The sequence below is a fragment of the Palaemon carinicauda genome, chromosome 38 (assembly GCF_036898095.1).
Source record: "Palaemon carinicauda isolate YSFRI2023 chromosome 38, ASM3689809v2, whole genome shotgun sequence".
NCBI classification, from domain to species: domain Eukaryota; kingdom Metazoa; phylum Arthropoda; class Malacostraca; order Decapoda; family Palaemonidae; genus Palaemon; species Palaemon carinicauda.
Window position 1 is genome coordinate 60736675 of NC_090762.1, and position 20301 is coordinate 60756975.

At 44.6% G+C, this 20301-nt stretch overlaps 1 protein-coding gene across 4 annotated transcripts in view; it reads right to left on the reverse strand.

Annotated features, from left to right (window-relative positions):
- The window catches only part of LOC137630662 (putative inorganic phosphate cotransporter), a 254167-nt gene that overhangs the window by 180448 nt on the left and 53418 nt on the right, over positions 1-20301 (reverse strand). For all 4 annotated transcript variants that reach the window (XM_068362275.1, XM_068362276.1, XM_068362278.1 and 1 more), the window contains 2 exons: positions 13672-13905; positions 13394-13481 (listed from right to left, as the gene is read on the reverse strand). In XM_068362275.1, coding sequence (XP_068218376.1) covers positions 13394-13481; positions 13672-13905 — 322 coding nt within the window. The remainder of the gene's footprint in view (positions 1-13393; positions 13482-13671; positions 13906-20301) is intronic.

A 20301-nucleotide genomic window follows, 5' to 3' on the forward strand; every position in this document is an offset into this window, starting at 1 on the left:
CAAACGACGCTCCTTGGTGGTCTCAAAAGACTTAAGGAGGTCTTGCAGATCTTTATGTTTGGAAAGATCTAAGCCTCTATGCCGGAAGACCGATGCCAACATGCTTCTGTAGCCCTTGATAGTGGGAGCTGAAAGGGATCGTCCTTTTCTCAGGCATAAGAGAAAAACAGCTATTTGAGCTACAGAGGTACTGGTCGAGGATACAGAAACTGACTTGCACCAGTCTCGGAAGACTTCCCACTTCGATTGGTAGACTCTAATGGAAGACGCTCTCCTTGCTCTAGCAATCGCACTGGCTGCTTCCTTCGAAAAGCCTCTAGCTCTCGAGAGTCTTTCGATAGTCTGAAGGCAGTCAGACGAAGAGCGTGGAGGCTTTGGAGTACCTTCTTTACGTGTGGCTGACGTAGAAGGTCTACCCTTAGAGGAAGACTACTGGGAACGTCTACTAACCATCGAAGTATCTCGGTGAACCAGTCTCTCGCGGGCCAGAGGGAAGCAACTAACGTCAACCTTGTCCCTTCGTGAGAGGCGAACTTCTGCAGTACCTTGTTGACAATCTTGAACGGTGGGAATGCGTAGAGATCCAGATGTGACCAATCTAGGAGGAAAGCATCTATATGTATTGCTGCTGGGTCCGGGACTGGAGAGCAATAGATTGGAAGCCTCTTGGTCAGCGAGGTTGCAAAGAGATCTATGGATGGTTTTACCCCAAGTGGCCCAAAGTCTCTTGCACACATCCTTGTGGAGGGTCCATTCGGTTGGAATTACTTGCCCTTTCCCACTGAGACAATCTGCTATGACGTTCAAGTCGCCTTGGATGAACCTCGTTACTAGGGAGATGTCTTGACCTTTTGACCAGATGAGCAGGTCCCTTGCGATCTCGTACAACGTCAGTGAGTGGGTACCTCCTTGTTTGGAGATGTACGCCAAGGCCGTGGTGATGTCCGAGTTAACTTCCACCACTTTGCCTCGAAGGAGAGACTTGAAGCTTTTCAAGGCCAGATGTACTGCCAACAGCTCCTTGCAGTTGATATGCATGCTCCTCTGACTCGAGTTCCACAGTCCTGAGCATTCCCGACCGTCTAGTGTCGCGCCCCAGCCCACGTCCGATGCGTCCGAGAAGAGAACGTGGTTGGGAGTCTGAACAGCCAGGGGAAGACCCTCTCTTAGGTTGATATTGTCCTTCCACCAAGTCAGACAAGACTTTATCTTTTCGGAAACCGGGATCGAGACCGCTTCTAGCGTCTTGTCCTTTTTCCAGTGAAAAGCTAGATGGTATTGAAGAGGACGGAGGTGTAGTCTTCCTAGTGACACAAATTGTTCCACGGATGACAGCGTCCCTACCAGACTCATCCACAGCCTGACTGAGCAGCATTCCTTCTTCAGCATCTTCTGGATGGATAGCAGGGCTTGATCTATTCTGGGGGCTGATCGTCTTGTTGTTCAGCAACGTCCTCATCAGAGGGTTCCTCATCCGAAAACTGATGAGGAAACGGCAACGGAGTGGGCAACGTCTGGCTCGCTGAGTCCGGTCGCACTGGTGCATGCGTGACGGAGCCGGACGCAACATCATGGAACTGCTGCACAGTCTGTGAACTGTCAACAACCATGGGTGCGCGAGGAAGCACAGCGTCAACCCGAGACTGTCTAGACCGTCTGGGTTGTGCAGTCAACACCCTACCGGGTTGCTGAGGTCGACGCACTGCGTCAAAACAAGTCACCTCTGCTGGTTGTTGAACGTCCTGAACGTCAACAACCACCTCCGAGCGTCGCTTAACGTCAACGTGCGGCTGGCAACCCACACTGGGTCGCATCGGTGGAGGAACCACCTCAACTGGCAGACGCGAGTAGGTTACCTCAGCGTCAACAGGGCGCACAACCGACCGGTTGGAAGGTTGTTGGCCAGAAGGTTCGGTAGCAACCTTCTCCGCATTAAAGTCCTCTATCAAGGACGCAAGCTTGGACTGCATGTCTTGCAGCAAAGCCCATTTAGGGTCTACGGGAGCAGGTGCGGCAACAGACGGGGTTAGCGACTGAGGCGGTACCGCTTACCATCCCTGAAAGCCTTGTTATGCATGACATAATTGTACAGCAAAACTTCAAAGGCTCGAAAACAGCTGTGAAGTTGACCTGTAAAAAACTTGGAGCGTCTCCTGGCCAGGCGCCAGGGAGAGTCTACGAGAATTGAGAAGTCTATCTGGGCAGAGGCAAGAACTCCCAAGCCGAGAACTTCTCTCGTGTCATATCAGACTCTCGCTCTATAAACCAGTTTAAAAGAAGGGAAAGCAAAGGCTGTATCCCCCAAACTCCTCCTGGTGAAAAACCAGTCGCCTAGCCAACGTAAAGCTCTCTAGGAGAGCGAGAGAGCACTAGCTTAAAAACAACGGCTTTGAAGTAGCTAGGCCTAGTGTAAGCTCTGACGTTTAGGCGAACGAGGAGCAGCAGTTACAAAAAGATCCGGACAAAGATCCTTAAAAAAATCATCATGATTTAATTAAAGTCCATAGGGGGCTAAGCAGCTTTAGGCTCCTCTCCATCTGACAGAGTCCTCAAGGGAATATCAGTAGGAGGGGGAACAGCAACTTCCTCATCTACAGGAACCTTGTCCGATAAAAGCTGAGTCTCAAGCAAGGGAGAGACCTACCGTGGTGGCAATGCTTTACAAGCAGAGTCCACACTCACTGGTGCATTAGTAGCGGACCAGAACGCAACGTCATGTAACTGCTTGACAGTCTGTGAACTGTCAACAACTGAACTGTCAACCACAACAGGTGCGTGAGGACGCACAGCGTCCACTCGAGACTGCTTTGACTGCCTAGACTGAGCAGTCAAAACAACTCTAGAATGCGGAGGTTGACGCACAGCGTCAAAACAAGTCAACTCCGATTGTTAGTGAACGTCTTGAACGTCAACAGGAGCATCAGCAAGTGGCCTAACGTCCAAATGCGGCTGAAAAACCACACGAGACCGCATCGAGTGTGATTCTAAACAACCTGACTGACGTGACTAAGCTACGCCAACGTCAACAGTAAGCACAAAGGAACGTTAGGTTGGCTGAAAGCCAGGATATCGATGAGATAAACGGCTAGACTCAACGGACTAATCGGCAGAATAGTCTTCCATAAGGGAGGCAAGCATATACTGCATGTCTTGCCATACAACCCATTAAGGATCAACGGAAATGGTTGTGGTAAGAGACGAGGGTAACGTCTGTGACCGCAACACTTTGCCAACAAAAAAAGACTCTCGGAGTCTGTGTTAATCTTTTGTTAGGCGGCGAGCAGTTATCCGATGACTGTATAGGGTCAGAGCTGTCCTAATGGTTGTAACCAGGACGCTGGACCTGTCCTGAAAGGACTGACTTTCGCTTAAGGGCTTCGAAACCTTGTGACAGGTTTCTTATGCGAAAAGCCTTCGGATGACGAGGAGAAACAACGTCTCTCTCGTCTTATGGTAGGGGAGATCTTGGTAAGATACACCCGATACCATAGAGGGAAAACGTCTGTTCGTTGATCAAGGCCTCTCGAACCCATAAGTCGTTTGACATTACTTCTCCCCTGGGCTTGGGAGCATGCAAGAGGTCCCGGACTAGGTGAACGACAGGCACGAACAGACGAACCCTCGGACGCAACACTGTAACACTTTGCGCATATCACTTTATCACTTCGATTTTCTGTTTTGCACTTATTTCACTGAAATCGAAACTTTTACTGATTTCTACCTGAAACACGCAATTCTACCCTTCATTAAAAGGTAGTAATTGCGAAATCAGTCGTATAATGCAAGCTCATTAATACCAGCAAAAAACAGAAAACATATTTTAAGATAAAAAAAATCAGTGGCTGGGAAAGAGACTAAACACTAGTTCATATAAACTACGTTTTCAATCTCTCACCGCACATAGCCTGGGGACGAGAATAAAAAACTAAAAACGTTTTATCCTTCCTCCCCGTACAGCGACTAGGGACGAGAGTAACTCGAGAACAACGTTACCCGCTTGAACGGAACGTTTTCTCTCCTCTCTCTCCCTCCGTCTCTATCTCTCTCTCTCTTTCTCTCTTGATTTCGCACCTAAGAGAAGAGCCCAATTATATATCGTCAAAAAAACATGTTATTTGACTAAAAGGAAAAAACTGAAAGGTTTTTCAAATAAAAAGTTCCTTTAAAATAGAATTTAAAACATTTAAGCTAAGAAAGAATGAACAAAACGTCAGAATCGATTTACTCTTACTGCAAAGTGAAACCGTGATACACTCTCTCTCTATCGTAACGATAGAGCGCATGTTGAACGTCCTGAACGTCAACAACTGCGTAGCATAAATAAACTAAACGTTAGTTCATCTTTGAAAACAGTACGAAGACTATCAAAGAAATTCTTTCATAAAATATTACATTTAAAAAGTTTTAAATCCTTAGCTCTTTAAAAGCTAATTACGATATAAAGGGCTCAACGTTGATTAACTTCGGTTTCCAAGTTAGGACCGCCTACTCTCAGGAAAGGTCGCATATAAACAAAACATTAAAATTTATTTTTATATGTTTATAATAAATGGAAAGTTAATCGAACAGGCCTAATAAAGGCGGAGAGATATAAAATATATAGAGGAAAATCTATAACGTGATAAGATAATTACTAAAAGCCTAAACACACTTCCGTCTAAGGGAAGGGTCGGCCATTTAAAAGTGAAAGAAAGTCCATACTCTCTTTGTCACCATAATTAAATCTATCCAAAACGAGTTCAAGATTTAAGATGAAGATAAAACACCTGCATAGCGAAAGCTCAAAACTAGAATATAGTACTTCACCAAATAGATGTGAAAAACTCCAGTTTAGCAACAGCGAGTAAAGTACGTCTTGTCGACACCTCGACAGAGAGAAAATTGAGTCTTTGTTTACATTGAGAGCTGGGTATCTGGTCGACAGATGGCGCTGTTGGGCACACCCGCAACCTGTGTAGCGATCGCTGGCGAGTTTTTCCGTAGAGTTGTCTGTCGAGCAACAGAGTTGCAGCTATATAATCACCGGCTAAGTTAAATATTGAAAATATAAAATTATAAAAATGAAAAAAAAAATAAGCTAAGTTAAGTTAAAGTTCACGTAGTAGTGTAAGTTAGTGTACACGTACACGTTATCGTACAAAGTCACCATCCCTACCTCCTCGCTGATCTTCCGTCTCCTCCTGCGTAGAAGTCCCTACACCTGCGTTAGCCTGTCGCTAAGGTAAAGTGTTACATTACAACCCGTTTTTTATTTATTATTTCATTATTATTATTATTCTTTTTTTTGGTTTGTAATATGTATTTATTATACAGGCATTGTATTACAGTAATGTATTGTGTAATTATGTGTAGCCATTTATTAAGGATTTATTATGGGTTTTTAGGCTGAGGAACGAATTAAATCAATTACCATGTATTCTTATGGGAATATTTGCTCCAACATATGATCGTTTTAACATACGAAGTAGTTTCTGGAACGAATTAAGATCGTATGTAGAGGTATCACTGTATAAGTAAATAATAAAATAAATAAGGTGTCGCAACCTTTCAGATTTTCACCTATCGAGGTGTGACCTGGAACCAATTATCAGTGATAGATGAGGGATTACTGTCTCTTTGTATATGGCTGCTGAAGCATGTCGTGTAGGGAGACAACTCCCTCAGTACCTCTGTGAGCAAAAGTATAAGGTCTGAATATCATTCTGCTTGCTGCCAAATCGAAGCTTTTAGTATTAGGGTCTTTGAAAGGTCTTGCCATGCCCTCACTTTGTTGAGGAGTCTCCTCAACAGACAGAAGGGTGGGAACATGTAGGTGTCCAAGTTGTCATACAGATGTTGGAAGGCATCTTGTAGGGATGCCTGGGAATCTGATACTGACAAGCAGTATAGTACACTAGAAGCTTCCGGTTGAGAGATATCACGAACAAGACGATTATCGGTGAAACCCACAAAGTCAGGACTTTGTTGGCTAGTCGAGGATGTAAAAACTATTCGGAGCCAGCTATCCGAGCCTTCCTATTCAGTTCGTTCGCCAGAACGTTCTTTTTACCCATAAATCAAGATAACAGGGAGAATTGTCTTCCGTCCATTTAGAGTACTGTATTCCTACTGCTAGTTGGCAGAGTGGTTCTGAAAAAGTACCTCGTTTGTTTAGATACGCCTCTACCGTCATTTCGTTGCTCATCAACACTACGGAGTGACCTGAAAGGAGCTGTTGAAAGTGTTTGAGAGCCAGGAAGGCTACCCTTATTTCCAGGAGGTTTATATGGCACCGCCAATCGGATTTTAACTATAGCCCGGAGGCTTTGTATTGCAACATGCGAGTCCCCAACCCTTCTTTACACACATCTGTGAAGAGCATCATATCCAGGGGAGAGGAAAGATCTACCTTGAAGAGACTGGTATCTGCTACCCACCAACTCGAGCCCCTTTTCTGTTCTGGCCATACCTGTACCCGAAGGTCCAGTGGGTCCCAATGCTGGGACCAAAAGGTCTTCAGTTACCACTGGAGAGACCAAATGCGAAGGCGACTGTTGAGTACCAGATGCTTAGGGGATGTCAGGTGGCTCAACAGGCGCAGCCACTGGTGAGCTCGAAGCGAGTCTTGCGAGAGGAAGGGTTGTGTCAATTCCTTGAGCCTCTCTATTCTGCTTGGGGGCAGAAAAACTCTGCCTTTTCGGGTGTCTATTTGTATCGCGAGGTATACCAGTTTCTGTGCAGGTTGGAAGGAAGACTTTGAAATTTATAATGATCCCCCGATTGTGACAAAAAGCAAAGAAGCCTGTCTCAGTGTAGGAGAAGGGTCATCACCGGAGTCAGCAAGAATCAACCAATCGTCCAGATATCAAAGAAGATGAATGCTGCTGGCATGGGCCCAGGTTGAGACTAAGGTGAACACTCTCATGAGCACCTGAGGTGCTGTGGACAGGCCGAAACATAGTACCTGAAACTGGATGCAGGATGGATTGAGATCTGGAAGTATGCGTCTTTGAGATCCAGTGTGATCATAAGCCCTTTGGTCTGATAGCCTGTCTGACCGATCTGCCATCTCCATCTTAAACGGAGTCTGATAGAGAAACTCATTCAGAGTATATAGGTCGATGACTGGTCTCCAGCCTCCAGAGGCCTTCCCTACAAGAAAGAGTCAACTGTAGAAGCCTGGGGAAGAGTAGAGGACTTCTTGAAGAATGCCCTTCTCCAACAAGGTCTGGGCTTCCCCTGAAGGGCAAGGTCCTTTGCTGATCCCTTTACAAATGAATAGGACATCACTGGATATCGTGTCAAAGGAGGGAGAGAGTGTGAATGGGAAATGGTACCACGCTCACAAAGGATTGAAATCCTCCAATGTTCGACCCCAAAAAATCTATCTCTGCCATCTGCGCACCAAGCATCCTTCCACCGGTGGATGAGCAGGAGAAATGCCACACCTAGCGGGAGAAGTCACATGTTCCCCCTCTACTTCCTCTGTCCCTGATGCCTTTACCAGGAAAGGGCTGTTTAGGGGCTTGCTTCTTCGCATTGGACTACCTCAAAATGTTCAACACTCTTCTATGAACCTGTCTGTGGACGGGGGACACCCTTAGAGCAGATGGTGTCGAAAAGTGTGGGCGAGATGTTACCGCCCTGTGGAGGAGGGTGTCGTGACTTGTCTTCCTTCAGCTCTCCGTAACTGCATCAATGTTTTCCGAGTTAAACAAGGAAGGACCCTCTATTGATGAGTTACGTAGCTTGAGCACTTTTCTCTTCTATAGCTACCTGTTGAACCTTGAAATTTTGGAGTCTTGCCGTTTCATGATCCATTTCATCCACTGGTTAACTATGTTGTAAGCAAGAAACTCAACAGGTCTTACCCCAGAAAGCAAGGTGTTCATAGCTCTCTTTTTGACCGCATCAGCCAAATCCTCATTGGCAATCAGATAGCCAACTGAGCTGGACCAGCAGTCGATCCATGAAGCGGTTTGCAAAGAGGCCTTTGCAACAAGCTCCAGGTTCGTAGCTTCTGCAGCTGAGAACATCATTTACTGTGTCACTAAATTGTCTAAGGACAAGTTGTATGTCAATGCCGAGACCACTGAGTCTAAAAGAAAAGACAAGGGGTCGTTGTGGAGTACTTCGTAGTATTTTCTTCACTAAACACAGCGCAAGTAACCACGAAGAGTTACTTACCCTGAGAGTGTTACTAACCCCAGCGACTTTGGAGATGACCTTCTTCCTGGCACCTTTCATCATTCTAGTCCAGGGCAACTCAAACCTGGTCTTTGCAGTTCAGGGGGGCTGGCAGAAGAGATGAAGGACCATATCCTTCCCCTCTGGAGGTAAGTATGATAGATCACCCAATCCATTGATTTTCCTTGTGCAGCTAAACACCTGAATAAAGGAATGGTCAGACTCTCTGATTGTTGGTGGACACTATTGGGCTACCTTATTGAGGCAGCGTGTCACCCAAGTGAGCAGAAAATTTGTCTTTTGATTCCTCTAACTTCAGACACACACCCATAGGAGCCTGGGATAGGTTAGGTTTGTCAATGATAGTTCCAACAGGGACAAACGGCTTAGAGGGGAAGTCCTGCGTTGTAGGCAACGACGAGACAGGTAGCGAATCTAGAGAACCCTGGAGCCTCAAGCACTTTCGAAGCCAAGTTCTTTGGAGGGGTTCTCGTATCCTTCCGCTCCTGGGGCTTACCTACAAATGAAGTGATTACACTAGTAGTCTCTTTCCGAGGAGCCACCGCCAGCTGTGAAGCCTGAGTAGGGACCATGGAAGCAGCCATTGGCTCCGGGGGTGAACCAGATGGTTTGGCAGTCAAGAACTTAACCGCCGACAGTCGGTAGTTGTTCATACACTAGAGCTTCCTAGGCAACCTTGAACCCCTGCTTGCCCTCTGGTGAAAGGTATCCCCAGGAAGGCATCTGCCTTTGTCTCCTTCGTCTTTTCGTCACTTGAACCGAGACAATGCCTAGTTTTTCTAATGGGAGATTAGGCTTGGTGTGACCACCCTTAACATCAAGATACTGCTGTCATCAAAACAATTGATGAACAGTCAAAGGAGATTCTGAGGGTGGAGGAAGAGCATGCTTAGGAGCAGTGCTCCTACGCCTAGGGTACAAAGGTGGACTGGAACTTGCAAGTGCTCCTAAAACCACGAAGCAGATTTGAACAGATTGAAATTCCTCCCCTGATGATCAGGCTCGAGCAGGGACGGTGACAGCCTACTTGACAGCCTTAACAAGCTCTGCAAACCATGGTGCATCCTTTACAAATGAAGGGACTGCCACAAGCGGTCTTGGCTAGCAGAGTTCATGCGCACATTGATATCTATTATCATCATTATTAATGTTATTAATAGCTAAGCTACAACGTTACAAGGAGAAGAAGGTGCTATAAGCTAAGGGCTCCAACAGGGAAAAACTGCCCAGTGAGGAAAGGGAATAAGGAAATAAATAAGTTACAAGAGAAATAATGAATTAAAATTTCTTAAAGAACAGTAATAAAATTAAAACATGTACGTCTTTCATATATAAACTATAAAAACTTTAAAAAAACAAGAGGAAGAGAAGTAAGATAATACAGAGTACCCAAGTGTACCCTCAAGCAAGAGAACTCTACTCCAAGACAGTGGAAGACCATGATACAGAGGTTATGACACTACCCAAGACTAGAGAACAATGGTTTAATTTTGGAGTGCCTTTCCCCTATAAGAGCTGCTTACCATAGCTAAAGTCTCTCTTCTACCCTTACCAAGAGGAAAGCAGTCACTGAATAGAATAATTACAGTGCAGTAGTTAATCCATTGAGCAAAGAAGAATTGTTAGATAATCTCAGTGTTGTCAGGTGTATGAGGACAGAGGAGAATGTGCAAAGAATAGGCCAGACTATTCAGTGTATGTGTAGGCAAATGAAAAATGAGCCATAACTAAAGAAAGGAATCCAAAGTGGTAATCTTTGGCCAGTCAAAGGACCCAATAATTCTCTAGCAGTAGTATCTCAAAGGGTGGCTGGTGCCCTGGCCAACCTACTTCTCTTGGTGCAAGAGAATTATGGGGTCCTTTGACTGGCCAGACAGTACTATACTGGATCCTTCTCTCTGGTTACGGTTCACTTTCCCTTTGCCTACACATACACCGAATAGTCTGGTCTATTCTTTACAGATTCCCCTCTGTCCTCATACACCTGACAACACTGAGATTATCAAACAATTTTTCTTCACCCAAGGGGTTAACTACTGCACTGTAATTGTTCAGTCCTTTTGGTAAGGGTAGAAGAGACTCTTTAGCTATGGTAAGCAGCTCTTCTAGGAGAAGGACACTCCAAAATCAAATCCTTGTTCGCTAGTCTTGGGTAGTGCCATAGCCTCTGTACCATGGTCTTACACTGTCTCTTGGGTTAGAGTTCTCTTGCTTGAGGGTACACTAGGGCACACTATTATTATTATTATTATTATTATTATTATTATTATTATTATTATTATTATTATTACTTGCTAAGCTACAACCGTAGTTGGAAAAGCAGGATGCTATAAGCCCAGGAGCTCCAACAGGGAAAATAGCTCAGTGAGGAAAGGGAACAAGGAAAAATAAAATATTTTAAGAAGAGCAACATTAAAATAAATATCACTTTATAAACTATAAAAACTTTAACAAAACAAAAGGAAGAGAAATAAGATATAAGATAGAACAGTGTGCCCGAGTGTACCCTCAAGCAGGAGAACTCTAACCCAAGACTTTGGAAGACCATGGTACAGAGGCTATGGCAATACCCAAGATTAGAGAACAATGGTTTGATTTTGGAGTGTCTTTCTCCTATTAGAGCTGCTTACCATAGCTAAAGAGTCTCTTCTACCCTTACAAAGAGGAAAGTGGCCACTGAACAATTACAGTGCAGTAAGAAGAATTGTTTGGTAATTTCAGTGTTGTCAGGTGTATGAGGACAGAGGAAAGTATGTAAAGAATAGGCCACACTATTCGGTGAGTGAGTGTATAGGCAAAGGGAAAATGAACCGTAACTATAGAGAAGGATCCAATGTAGTACTATCTGGCCAGTCAAAAGACCCCATAAATCTCTAGTGGTAGTATCTCAACGGGTGGCTGGTGCCCTGACCAACCTACTACCTCTTCTATCTAATTTCTCTTTCTCTTGTTTTGTTAAAGTTTTCATAGTTTAAACAGGAAATATTTATTTCAATGTTGTTACTCTTCTTAAAATATTTTATTTTTCCTTGTTTCCTTTCCTCACAGGGCTATTTTCCCTGTTGGGGCCCCTGGGCTTATAGCATCCTGCTTTTCCAACTAGGGTTGTAGCTTAGCAATTAATAATGATGATAATAAAGTGAAGTTGGACATGTGTACACTACTGCGCACAGCTGGAGAAGCAAGTAGACCTCCTTCAGGAGCAAGAACTGGCTTGCTAGGCTAGCATAGACGAGACTGGCAAGCACACACTGGGGTGTAAGTCTCAGCTCTGAAGGAAGGTGCTACTCGTTAGAAAGCCAAAGCATCGCAAACAAGCTCATGAACACTCTCAAGAGAACTTGCAGGAGGTTGGAGAGTAGTCTTGTGCATGACAAAGGCAGGGTGCGCACACTTGGAAAGAATTGAGCAAGGCAAAGTTGGTTTGTCTGTGAATGTGTGTCTATGCCCGCGAATATCAGAACTAACCAACACTGCCTCAGAAGAGGAGCGCATGCAAGGTAAGACCCAGGAGGATCTAAAGCCTGCGAGAATCATAGAGACTCGTTGTGCCTTGGAGGTACAATGAACGGGGCTGCAACTACGGGGAGTAAGCTGCCACAATCACCATGGTACTCCCAAGAGCTAGAGCGAGGCAATGACGAGTCACATACCCGCCTATAAGGAACTCAACGGGGGGTGACCACTCCAGAGAGGAAGCCCTCTTATGCTGGCAAGAGGGGCAACCAACCTCACAAGGTTTCTCCTGCCGAGTGTGCTCAGCATGCCAAGCGGACTCAGTGTGCTGAGAAGGATCAGCAGGGTGAACAAGTTCAGCTTGCTCGCTCACCTCAGGGGGATCGCGAGCATAGCTGGAACTCCGAGGAGAACCTGCGTGCAGCTCCTCTGACAGGAGTGGAGCTGAAGAGGAAGCATTAGCTTGGAGCATGAGACCTACTGGAAGGAAGTTCATTCAAGAGGCTTGAGGGAGGTCATAACCAAACCCTGTGGAGGCAGCTGTGTGCTCCTGCAGTGCTCCAAGTTTCAGTACTTATAAAAGCTGTTCCTTTGTGGGGAAACCAGCACACTACAAGGAAGGCCACAAAAAATGCAAGGCATCAAGACAGCTAGACTCCCCATGGGTGGCAGGCGCCACTGCTTCTCTAGGAGAAACAACGGAGTCCTCCCAGCCTGAGGGTTGTCTGGGGGTTAAATGGACATTGCTCTTGGTAGATTGCTCACCAGAGGAGGGCGAACGAGTAGAGTCAGCAGGGAGGATACGAGGAGCTAGAGAAAAAAAGACAGGACTTCTTTGACCTTGAAGAAGACCCCGAGAGAGAAGAATACCTTTTAGACTTGTCCTTCCATCGCTTACCGTATCACTTCCACTAGGAGGATGGCCACTCCCGATACTTGTCACAAGGAGAAGCTTGCATGCAGGAGTGTCATCTGCACACAGGGCAAAGGTGGTGAGGATCTGTCTCCGCAGACATAATGTGCGGTAAGGCCGATCACCAATGCCTGGACAAACCCAAACTGTTGCAATCCTAAGCAAGCCAGTTACACCTGTAAGAGAGATATAATAGAGTTAGTTTACAGCCAGGTAAAATTATTAAGGTAAATGGGAGGGCGAGACAGAATGTCTTCACACTACTGAGTCAAACACATATGTGACGTAATGCACCCCGTGAGTGTGTGAGCAGTGTGAGTGGTCTATCTCCGCTAACTAGCAAAGGGTCGTTGACATCTCTAGCTGTACTGAAAATACATATCCATAGTAATGAGCGAACGGTTTGTATGTAGAAACAAAAGGACAGTTGATTGTGTATTTGGAAACATCTTAATCTGAATATGTGAGATAATGTAAGACAGATGAAAACATGAAGGATAATTTTTGTCACGGTACAATATACAGTATCACCAAAGTTAACAGCAAGGGTTTTATCTTTAAACTATTGAGATTAAGCTCTATATTTAATAAAGAATGTAGGCCTGAAATGTTTATATCCAAAAACTAAAAGGTTGAAAGAAGTTTTTTTGTGTTCACAAAGAATTCAGTCTTAATCTACCTACTTAAATTATTACTATACAGGCTAATTGTTTGTAATCCATAGACTTCCACTCATCCTTTTCTTGAAATATAGGAAACAGTTTTCTGACCTGAATCCCTAATTTGCTTTTACATTACACAACTGAAAATCTCTCTCTCCCAAAACAAATTTCTTACCTGTAAGGCATATAGAATTGTATTTAGCCCTGAGGTGCAAAGGGATCCTGGATGCCATCAAGGAGTGGAATGAGGGATACATTGGGCCCTGTTTGAGGAGACAGAAATATTCAATATCCTACCTTACCTTTAGAACAGAGAGAAAAGATAATTATTTCTACTCAAAGAGAGATTATTTTCAAATAATCATACACAGAAACCACAATAGTTCTCAACAACGTCATTAACCCAACTCTCAATTATTTCTAAAAGATTTAACTCCAAAAATATGATCTTACCTGTAACATACCAGAAATAACTTTGTTGGCAATAAAGAGCTCAACAGATGTACGAGCTGATATTGGAGACAGCACGCTTAACAGCGACAACCCCATTATACTGACGCCAAACATTAAGCGCCCACCAAAGTAATCCGTAAGTATCCCCCCAATGAAACACGATGATGCATACCCATAGAAGAAGGATCCGAGCACAACACCTTGCAGTTGCTCATCCCAATTGAATTCACCTTCCTGTAAAAGTCCAGGGGAAATAATTAGTCCTTTCAATTTACTATATCAGTTTCTTCCTTTTGTTTAATTTAATTCCACATAACTTTTAAACTAAAACTAATTATTTTGATACTGACTTGAGAGTTGTACTGTTATTCATTCTTTCAAAAGAAAAATGAGTTGGGAAGAAGTGGAATTACAAGGAGTTACACTGGGGCTACCAACAGCGGGTGGACTTGTAAGAGGCCCAAAGATATGAAATCACATCAATTATACAGAATCTATCCTGCATTATGACTTTTTGAGATTTGTGCTCATAAGCGAAACCTTAACTTAAAGGGGAGGATGGGATAAGAATTAATTCAACACTATTTTTTTCACCATAATAGTTATTTTCTCTTATCCCAGTCGAATAGTAAACCCTAACATTTAGCTGCAAGCCTTCACTGGTATGCAAGTTTACACACTACCATCAAGAAAATGGATTGAGTGCTGACTCTACCTCTATCATAGAAAAAAGTTACTACTTTTCTTACCTACAAAATATGACAAATTTAGAAATAATTTGTATTTTTCCTAACTTTATAAACCTGGAGCTCTTTACTGTGGAATTGAGATATATTTCAGCAACAGCTGAAACTAGCTGTAAGAATTTTAAGCAAGGTGTAACTACCCACTGCCAGTTAGCGGAGGGGAGCGGCGGTAGACCTGCCACTAGTAACTTAATGTCACTGCAATTGCTGGCAGGACTTCTTTGGGAATAGGTGATGGCATAATTAGTGTAAAAAGAGCTCCAGGTTCATATAGTTGGGAAAAATACAAATTATTTCCAAATTTGTCATTTGTTCCAGCGCTATATACAAACCATTCCGCTCTTTACAGAGGAGACTCACTCTTAGGTGGGTGGAAGTCCCAATACTAACTAGCTGGTAACTGTCTCAGGGTACTACTCTGTGCTTCCCACAAGCTGTTTAGAGGCACCCTGTCGCCTTGCTAACTTTTGGGAGAGAGAGTTAACAACCTGGGCAATTGGTACGAAGGTGTTAGAACTAAGCATTGTGATGACCAGGTAAGCATAATATTGGAGCTAAACTCCACACTTAACCTTCACATTGCCTGATTCCACCTTGCAAGGAAATCAGTCAAATATATTCACATATGTCAAGTTACACAAAGGACAAAGGTACACATCTGCAGCTAGAGGTCAGCTTGCAGTGTTTTCTGATGCTCAAACCCAAAGACAGGGGAGAATGAAAGATGAAGAGGTCAGTCATTCACCCATTCATTCTAGGATTACTATGGGGTAACATTTGCTCTCAACCAACTGCTACCTGTCCTACAAGAGAGCTGAGGTGTTCGTGACCACGTTTTGTGCAGCCACCAAAGGACCCATTGACAAGGTATATAGGTTCTTGTGGGTTATGTCTTGTAGGTAGTGGGCTGTGAACATAGTTTGAAATTTCCACACATCCACTGGCAATACCTACATCACGGAAAAGTTCTTTTTGAACGCCTGGGATGTGCTAACATCTCTAACGTTGTGAGCTCTGGGTCTCAGGTCAGGAGTGGGATCTGTTTGTAAGGCTCATTTGATCACCTCCCTGATCCTGGAAGAGATCGAGCTTTTGGCGAGTCCTATTAACTCTTCCCGTGCTAATGAAGTCTCTTGACCTGTGGACGAGCTATGGTGGTTCCTTGCAGATATTTCTTAAGCGCTCTCACATGGCAGAGTAATAGTAGATCTGGATCATTTGTTACAGAAGACACTCAATCCAGAAAGGCCAGAATCTAGGATCCACTACAATCACAAACTCAGGGTCAAGCTGTGTGTCACTTGACCACATCCCCTTAAATGGATGACATCGTAGAACAAACCATGTAGCTCGATGACTCTCTTTGCAGAGGACAGAGCTAAAAGGAAAACCATCTTTAAGGTCAAGTTATGGTCTGATGACTGATTAAGCAGTTCGTAAGGCGCTCCTCTCAGAGATTGTAGTACGCGAAGTACATTCCATGGAGAAGGCCAAACTTCCGACCGAGGGCAGGGGCACTCGAAACTCTGCATGGGGAGAGACAATTCCAACAAGGAAGAAATTTTAACTCCATTCTATCTAAAGGCAAGGATTGAGGCTAAATGGTAGCCTTTTACTGCCGAGACTGAGCAAAGCTTTTTCTACCTACTACAACAAAATTGCTATCATTTGGATAATGGCATGGAGAGGAGCGATACCCCTTCCATGACACCAACCACAAAAAAGACGGACCAATTCGCCTGGTATACAGCAGAACACAACTTAGGGAGGTATCCTGCCATCCTCCATGCAACCTGTTGCAAAAAGCCTTGCACTGTGAGGAGTTGTTGGCTAACCTTCAGGCGTGAAGTTGTAACGAAGCTACTGCTTGGTGGATGATCTTCAAGTTTGGTTGTCTGAGTATATCAAGAAGTGAAAGGAGCTCACTCGGTGCCTCTGTGAGCATTTGAAGAAGGTCCGAGAACCATTCTGCATGTTGCCATATCAGAGTTATTAGGGTTATCGAGAAGTCTTGCGATTCCCATACCTTGTTTAGTAGCCTCCTTACTAAACAGAAGGGGGGGGGCGCATAGACGTCTATGTTGTCCAACTGGTGTTGGACGGCGTCTTGCCAGACTGCCTGGGGATCTGGTGCTAAAGAGCAGTACATGGGAAGCTTCCTGGTGATCTGGTGCTGGAGAGCAGTACATCGGAAGCTTCCGGTTGAGAGACGTTGTGAACAGGTCGATCATTGACGAACCCCACAAATTCAAGATTTTGTTGGCTATGTGATGTTTTTAAAGACCACTCGGACCCAACTACAGTCATACCTCTCTTCACGAAAGACTCTGCTTTTGAAATTTTCAAGCTGCGAAACGAGATGCGAATATTTTTATGACTCACTTTACGAAAAATGTTTCATTTTAAGAAAATAGATTTGCCAGCCAGGCCCAGAATAAAATAGTCACCCATCACAGAGTTGAAGAAAATGGGTTCAGACAACAGAAAGTGTAGCTGTAGTCTATAATAGGGGTAGCTATAATAGTATAGGACACATGGAACTGTATATTTTGTTCTGTATGTATTGTATTATTTTCTTATCATTATTACATTATGTTGTAATTACTAATTAATTTACAGGTATTAACATTTAATTTAGGTATATTGAATGATTCAAACATACTAGGCTGTACAGTATTTCATTGTGGTTATACTGTAGCTTTATTATGAGATTTAATGTGGTGTTTTGTATTGTTTGGAACGAATTAGGCAATTTGCATGTGAAATGGAACTAACAACACGAAAAAATCACTTTACGAAAGCCACTCCAGAACGAATTATTTTTGTGTTGTGAGGCATTGCTGTATACGAGTCTTGCTCAGATTGTCTACTAGAACATTCCTCTTGGGAAAAGAAAGAGGTCTACTTCCCTGAGCAGGTTGGTGTCCAACACCCACCAACTCGGGTCTCTCTATTGCTCTGACCCTTTCGGACCCATGGTGTTTGAAGGGTTTAAGTGCTGAGACTAGAACATCTTCAGCTGTCACTGCAGAGAGCGAATTCAAAAGTGACCTCTAAGGAGGTCATGTGCCTCAGCAGCCTTTGCCCCTATTGTGCTGGCAGAGAGGCCTGAGCTCACCTGTTTCATCTTCTCTATCCTTTCTTTGAACGGAAAGACTTTGTCTAGTTTGGTATCAATCTTTATTCCTAGATATACCAGTTCCTGTGAAGGTTGCAGTGAGGACTTCTCAAAATTTACCATGATCCCCAGATCTTGGCAAAATGCTAGAAATCTGTCCCGATGAAGAAAAAGGGGTCTCCCTTGAGTCTGCAAGGATCAGCCAATAGTCTAGATATCAAAGGAGACAAATGCTGTTCATGTGAACCCAGGTGAACATTAGAGAAAAAACCCATGTGAACACATGAGATCCTGTGGACAGGCCGAAACACAGCACCTTGAACTAATATATCTTTCCGCTTAGGGAGAATCTTAGGTACTTCATTGACGATGGATGAATGGAGATCTGGAAGTACGTGTCTTTGAGATCCAAAGTTATCATGAAGTCTTCCGGTCTAACAGAGAGTTTGACCGACTGGGCCATCTCCATCTTCAACAAGGTTTGTTGGACAAACTTGTTCAAGGATGAGAGGTCTATGACAGATCTCCAGCCTCCAGATGCCATTTCTACATGAAAGAGATGACTGTAGAAGCCTGGGAAATCGTCTAGGACCTCTGGGAGAGCGTCTTTTTCCAACATAGTCCAGACTTCGGCCCGAAGGGCCTGTTCCTTCACGGATCCCCTCACATGGGAATTTGACATTGCTGGATGTAATAAGAGGAGGGAGAGAGAAAGTGATCAGGACATGGTATCCCATTCTGAGGATGGTGACCGACCAAGACTCGGCCACGTGGAGCATCCACCTCTGCCACCTGCTCTGTAGGCATCCCCCCACCAGTGGACTGGTAGTGGGAACATGGAACGGCCAAGTTTCCTTCCTTTCACTCCTCTACCTCTCGTAGAGCCCTTAGATTGAAAGGGCTGCTTAGGACCTTGCTTCTTTGAAGCTGCCTGTTTAAAAGATTGTGAGCCCTTCTTATGTCCCTGGCGCTTAATCAGGCACAATCGCTGTGGCTATGGTGATGAGTAGTATGGGCGAGAAGTCATTGCCCTATGGAGGAGGGAGTCCTGACTCGCCTTCCTCCGTCTGTCTGCAACTGCCTCGATATCCTCTATATTGAAAAGGGAGGGGCCCTCCACTGTGAACTTGTGAAGCTTCATATTTTCTCTCCTAGGCACTTGCCTCTGGAATGTTGAGACTACGGCATGTCGTTGCCTCAAAATCCATTTGATCCTCTGGTTAACGATGTTATGGGTCAAGAACTTCATCGTCGTGACACCCGAGAGAAGGCAGGCTGACATTGTCACCTTCCTCTGGTCCATGGAGAAATCCTCGTTCTTAAAGAGGTAACCCACAGATCCCAACAAGTAATCTAACCATGAAACGGCTTGCAAAGACCACCCCGCAACCAGTTCCACGTTGTGGCATCCGCCACACAGAAAGCCACCAGCAAAGCAGTGAGTTTGTCCAAGAACATACAATATTTTGGGTCAAAGCCAGAATGGCCGGATTTAGAGGGAGTGGAGGAGATTCATCATCCACGATCTCGTAGGACTTCCTCTGACGTACATACATCAGAGGGAGTAACCGAGACGAGTTCACAGATCTGAGGGACTGTGATGCTCCCATCACCTTGGCTCAAGCCCTCTTATCGGCACTCTTGACCACCATTGACCATGGCAAGACTACCCTAGTCTTTGTAGGTCTAGCAGTGTTGTAGATGAGGTCTAGGACAGTGTCCTTGCCTTCAACTGGAACATGATCTGGCTCTCCCAGGGTTTTGATTTTCTGAATACACGAAAGAACCTCAAGAAAGACATGGTCAGAATCTTTTTGCTCCTAGAGAGAGATCTTAGGGGCTGGCAGATCCAGGCAGCATGCCATCAAAATGTTCCGAGCCATCATCGAAAAGTTCTTCCTCCTCCGAGAATCACTCTCATCAACTGTCTTCCTAGCAGAAAAATTAGCCCTCGGAGGAAGGCCACTGTGGTTCAGTCTTACGGAGACGGACATGGAAACTGGCACACCTTTCCTTTGAGCTGGCCACTCAGACATCGAGCAGCAGTTTTTAGGAAGGGTCTTACTGTCCTTCCTTTCCCAAAGCCAGAAATTAAAATTCACAAGAATGGAGGAACTCTCCCTTAACTCCAAATCCTTGGGCCTTTCACCCTCAGAGGGAGCAGGAGGAGAGGTTGAAGCCTCCGTAACTGAGGCAACAAGGTCCTGATAGTTCAAATAAATAGGCAGAAGCTTATAGTTGTCTTAAAGGAAACCTTAAATCTTTACTGGTCCTGCGGTGGATAGAGTGCCCAGAAAGAGGAGTGGCTACCTGATGACCCCGTTTCTTCTTGGTGGTTTGATAGAATATTGCCTAGCTTTGGAACCTGCCTTGCAAAACTGCTACTCCTGAAGTCAGCCAGAGGACTGCTACAAGGGAGACCAATAGAACAGAGTCAGTACGGAGGGCACGAGACTACAGAGTTAAACAGCAAGGTTTCTTCACCCTGAGAATGAACTCAAAAGGGAAGTCCCTCTTTGCCTTCTTCCGTTGCATACCATACCCCTACCACTGGTAGGATGACCACTCTCTTTACTAACCCCAAGGAGACGTCTGCACACAGGTGTGACTCCTGCATGCAGGACAAAGACCGTGAGGATCAGTCTCCAAGGCTGGCATGAAGGTGCCACAACATCCTCGTATATTCAAAACCACGGGCACATACATTGAAAAAGAAAGAAGGAAAATTTTTAAAGTTTTTAGGGTAGTTGCTTTATTCGTTTAACC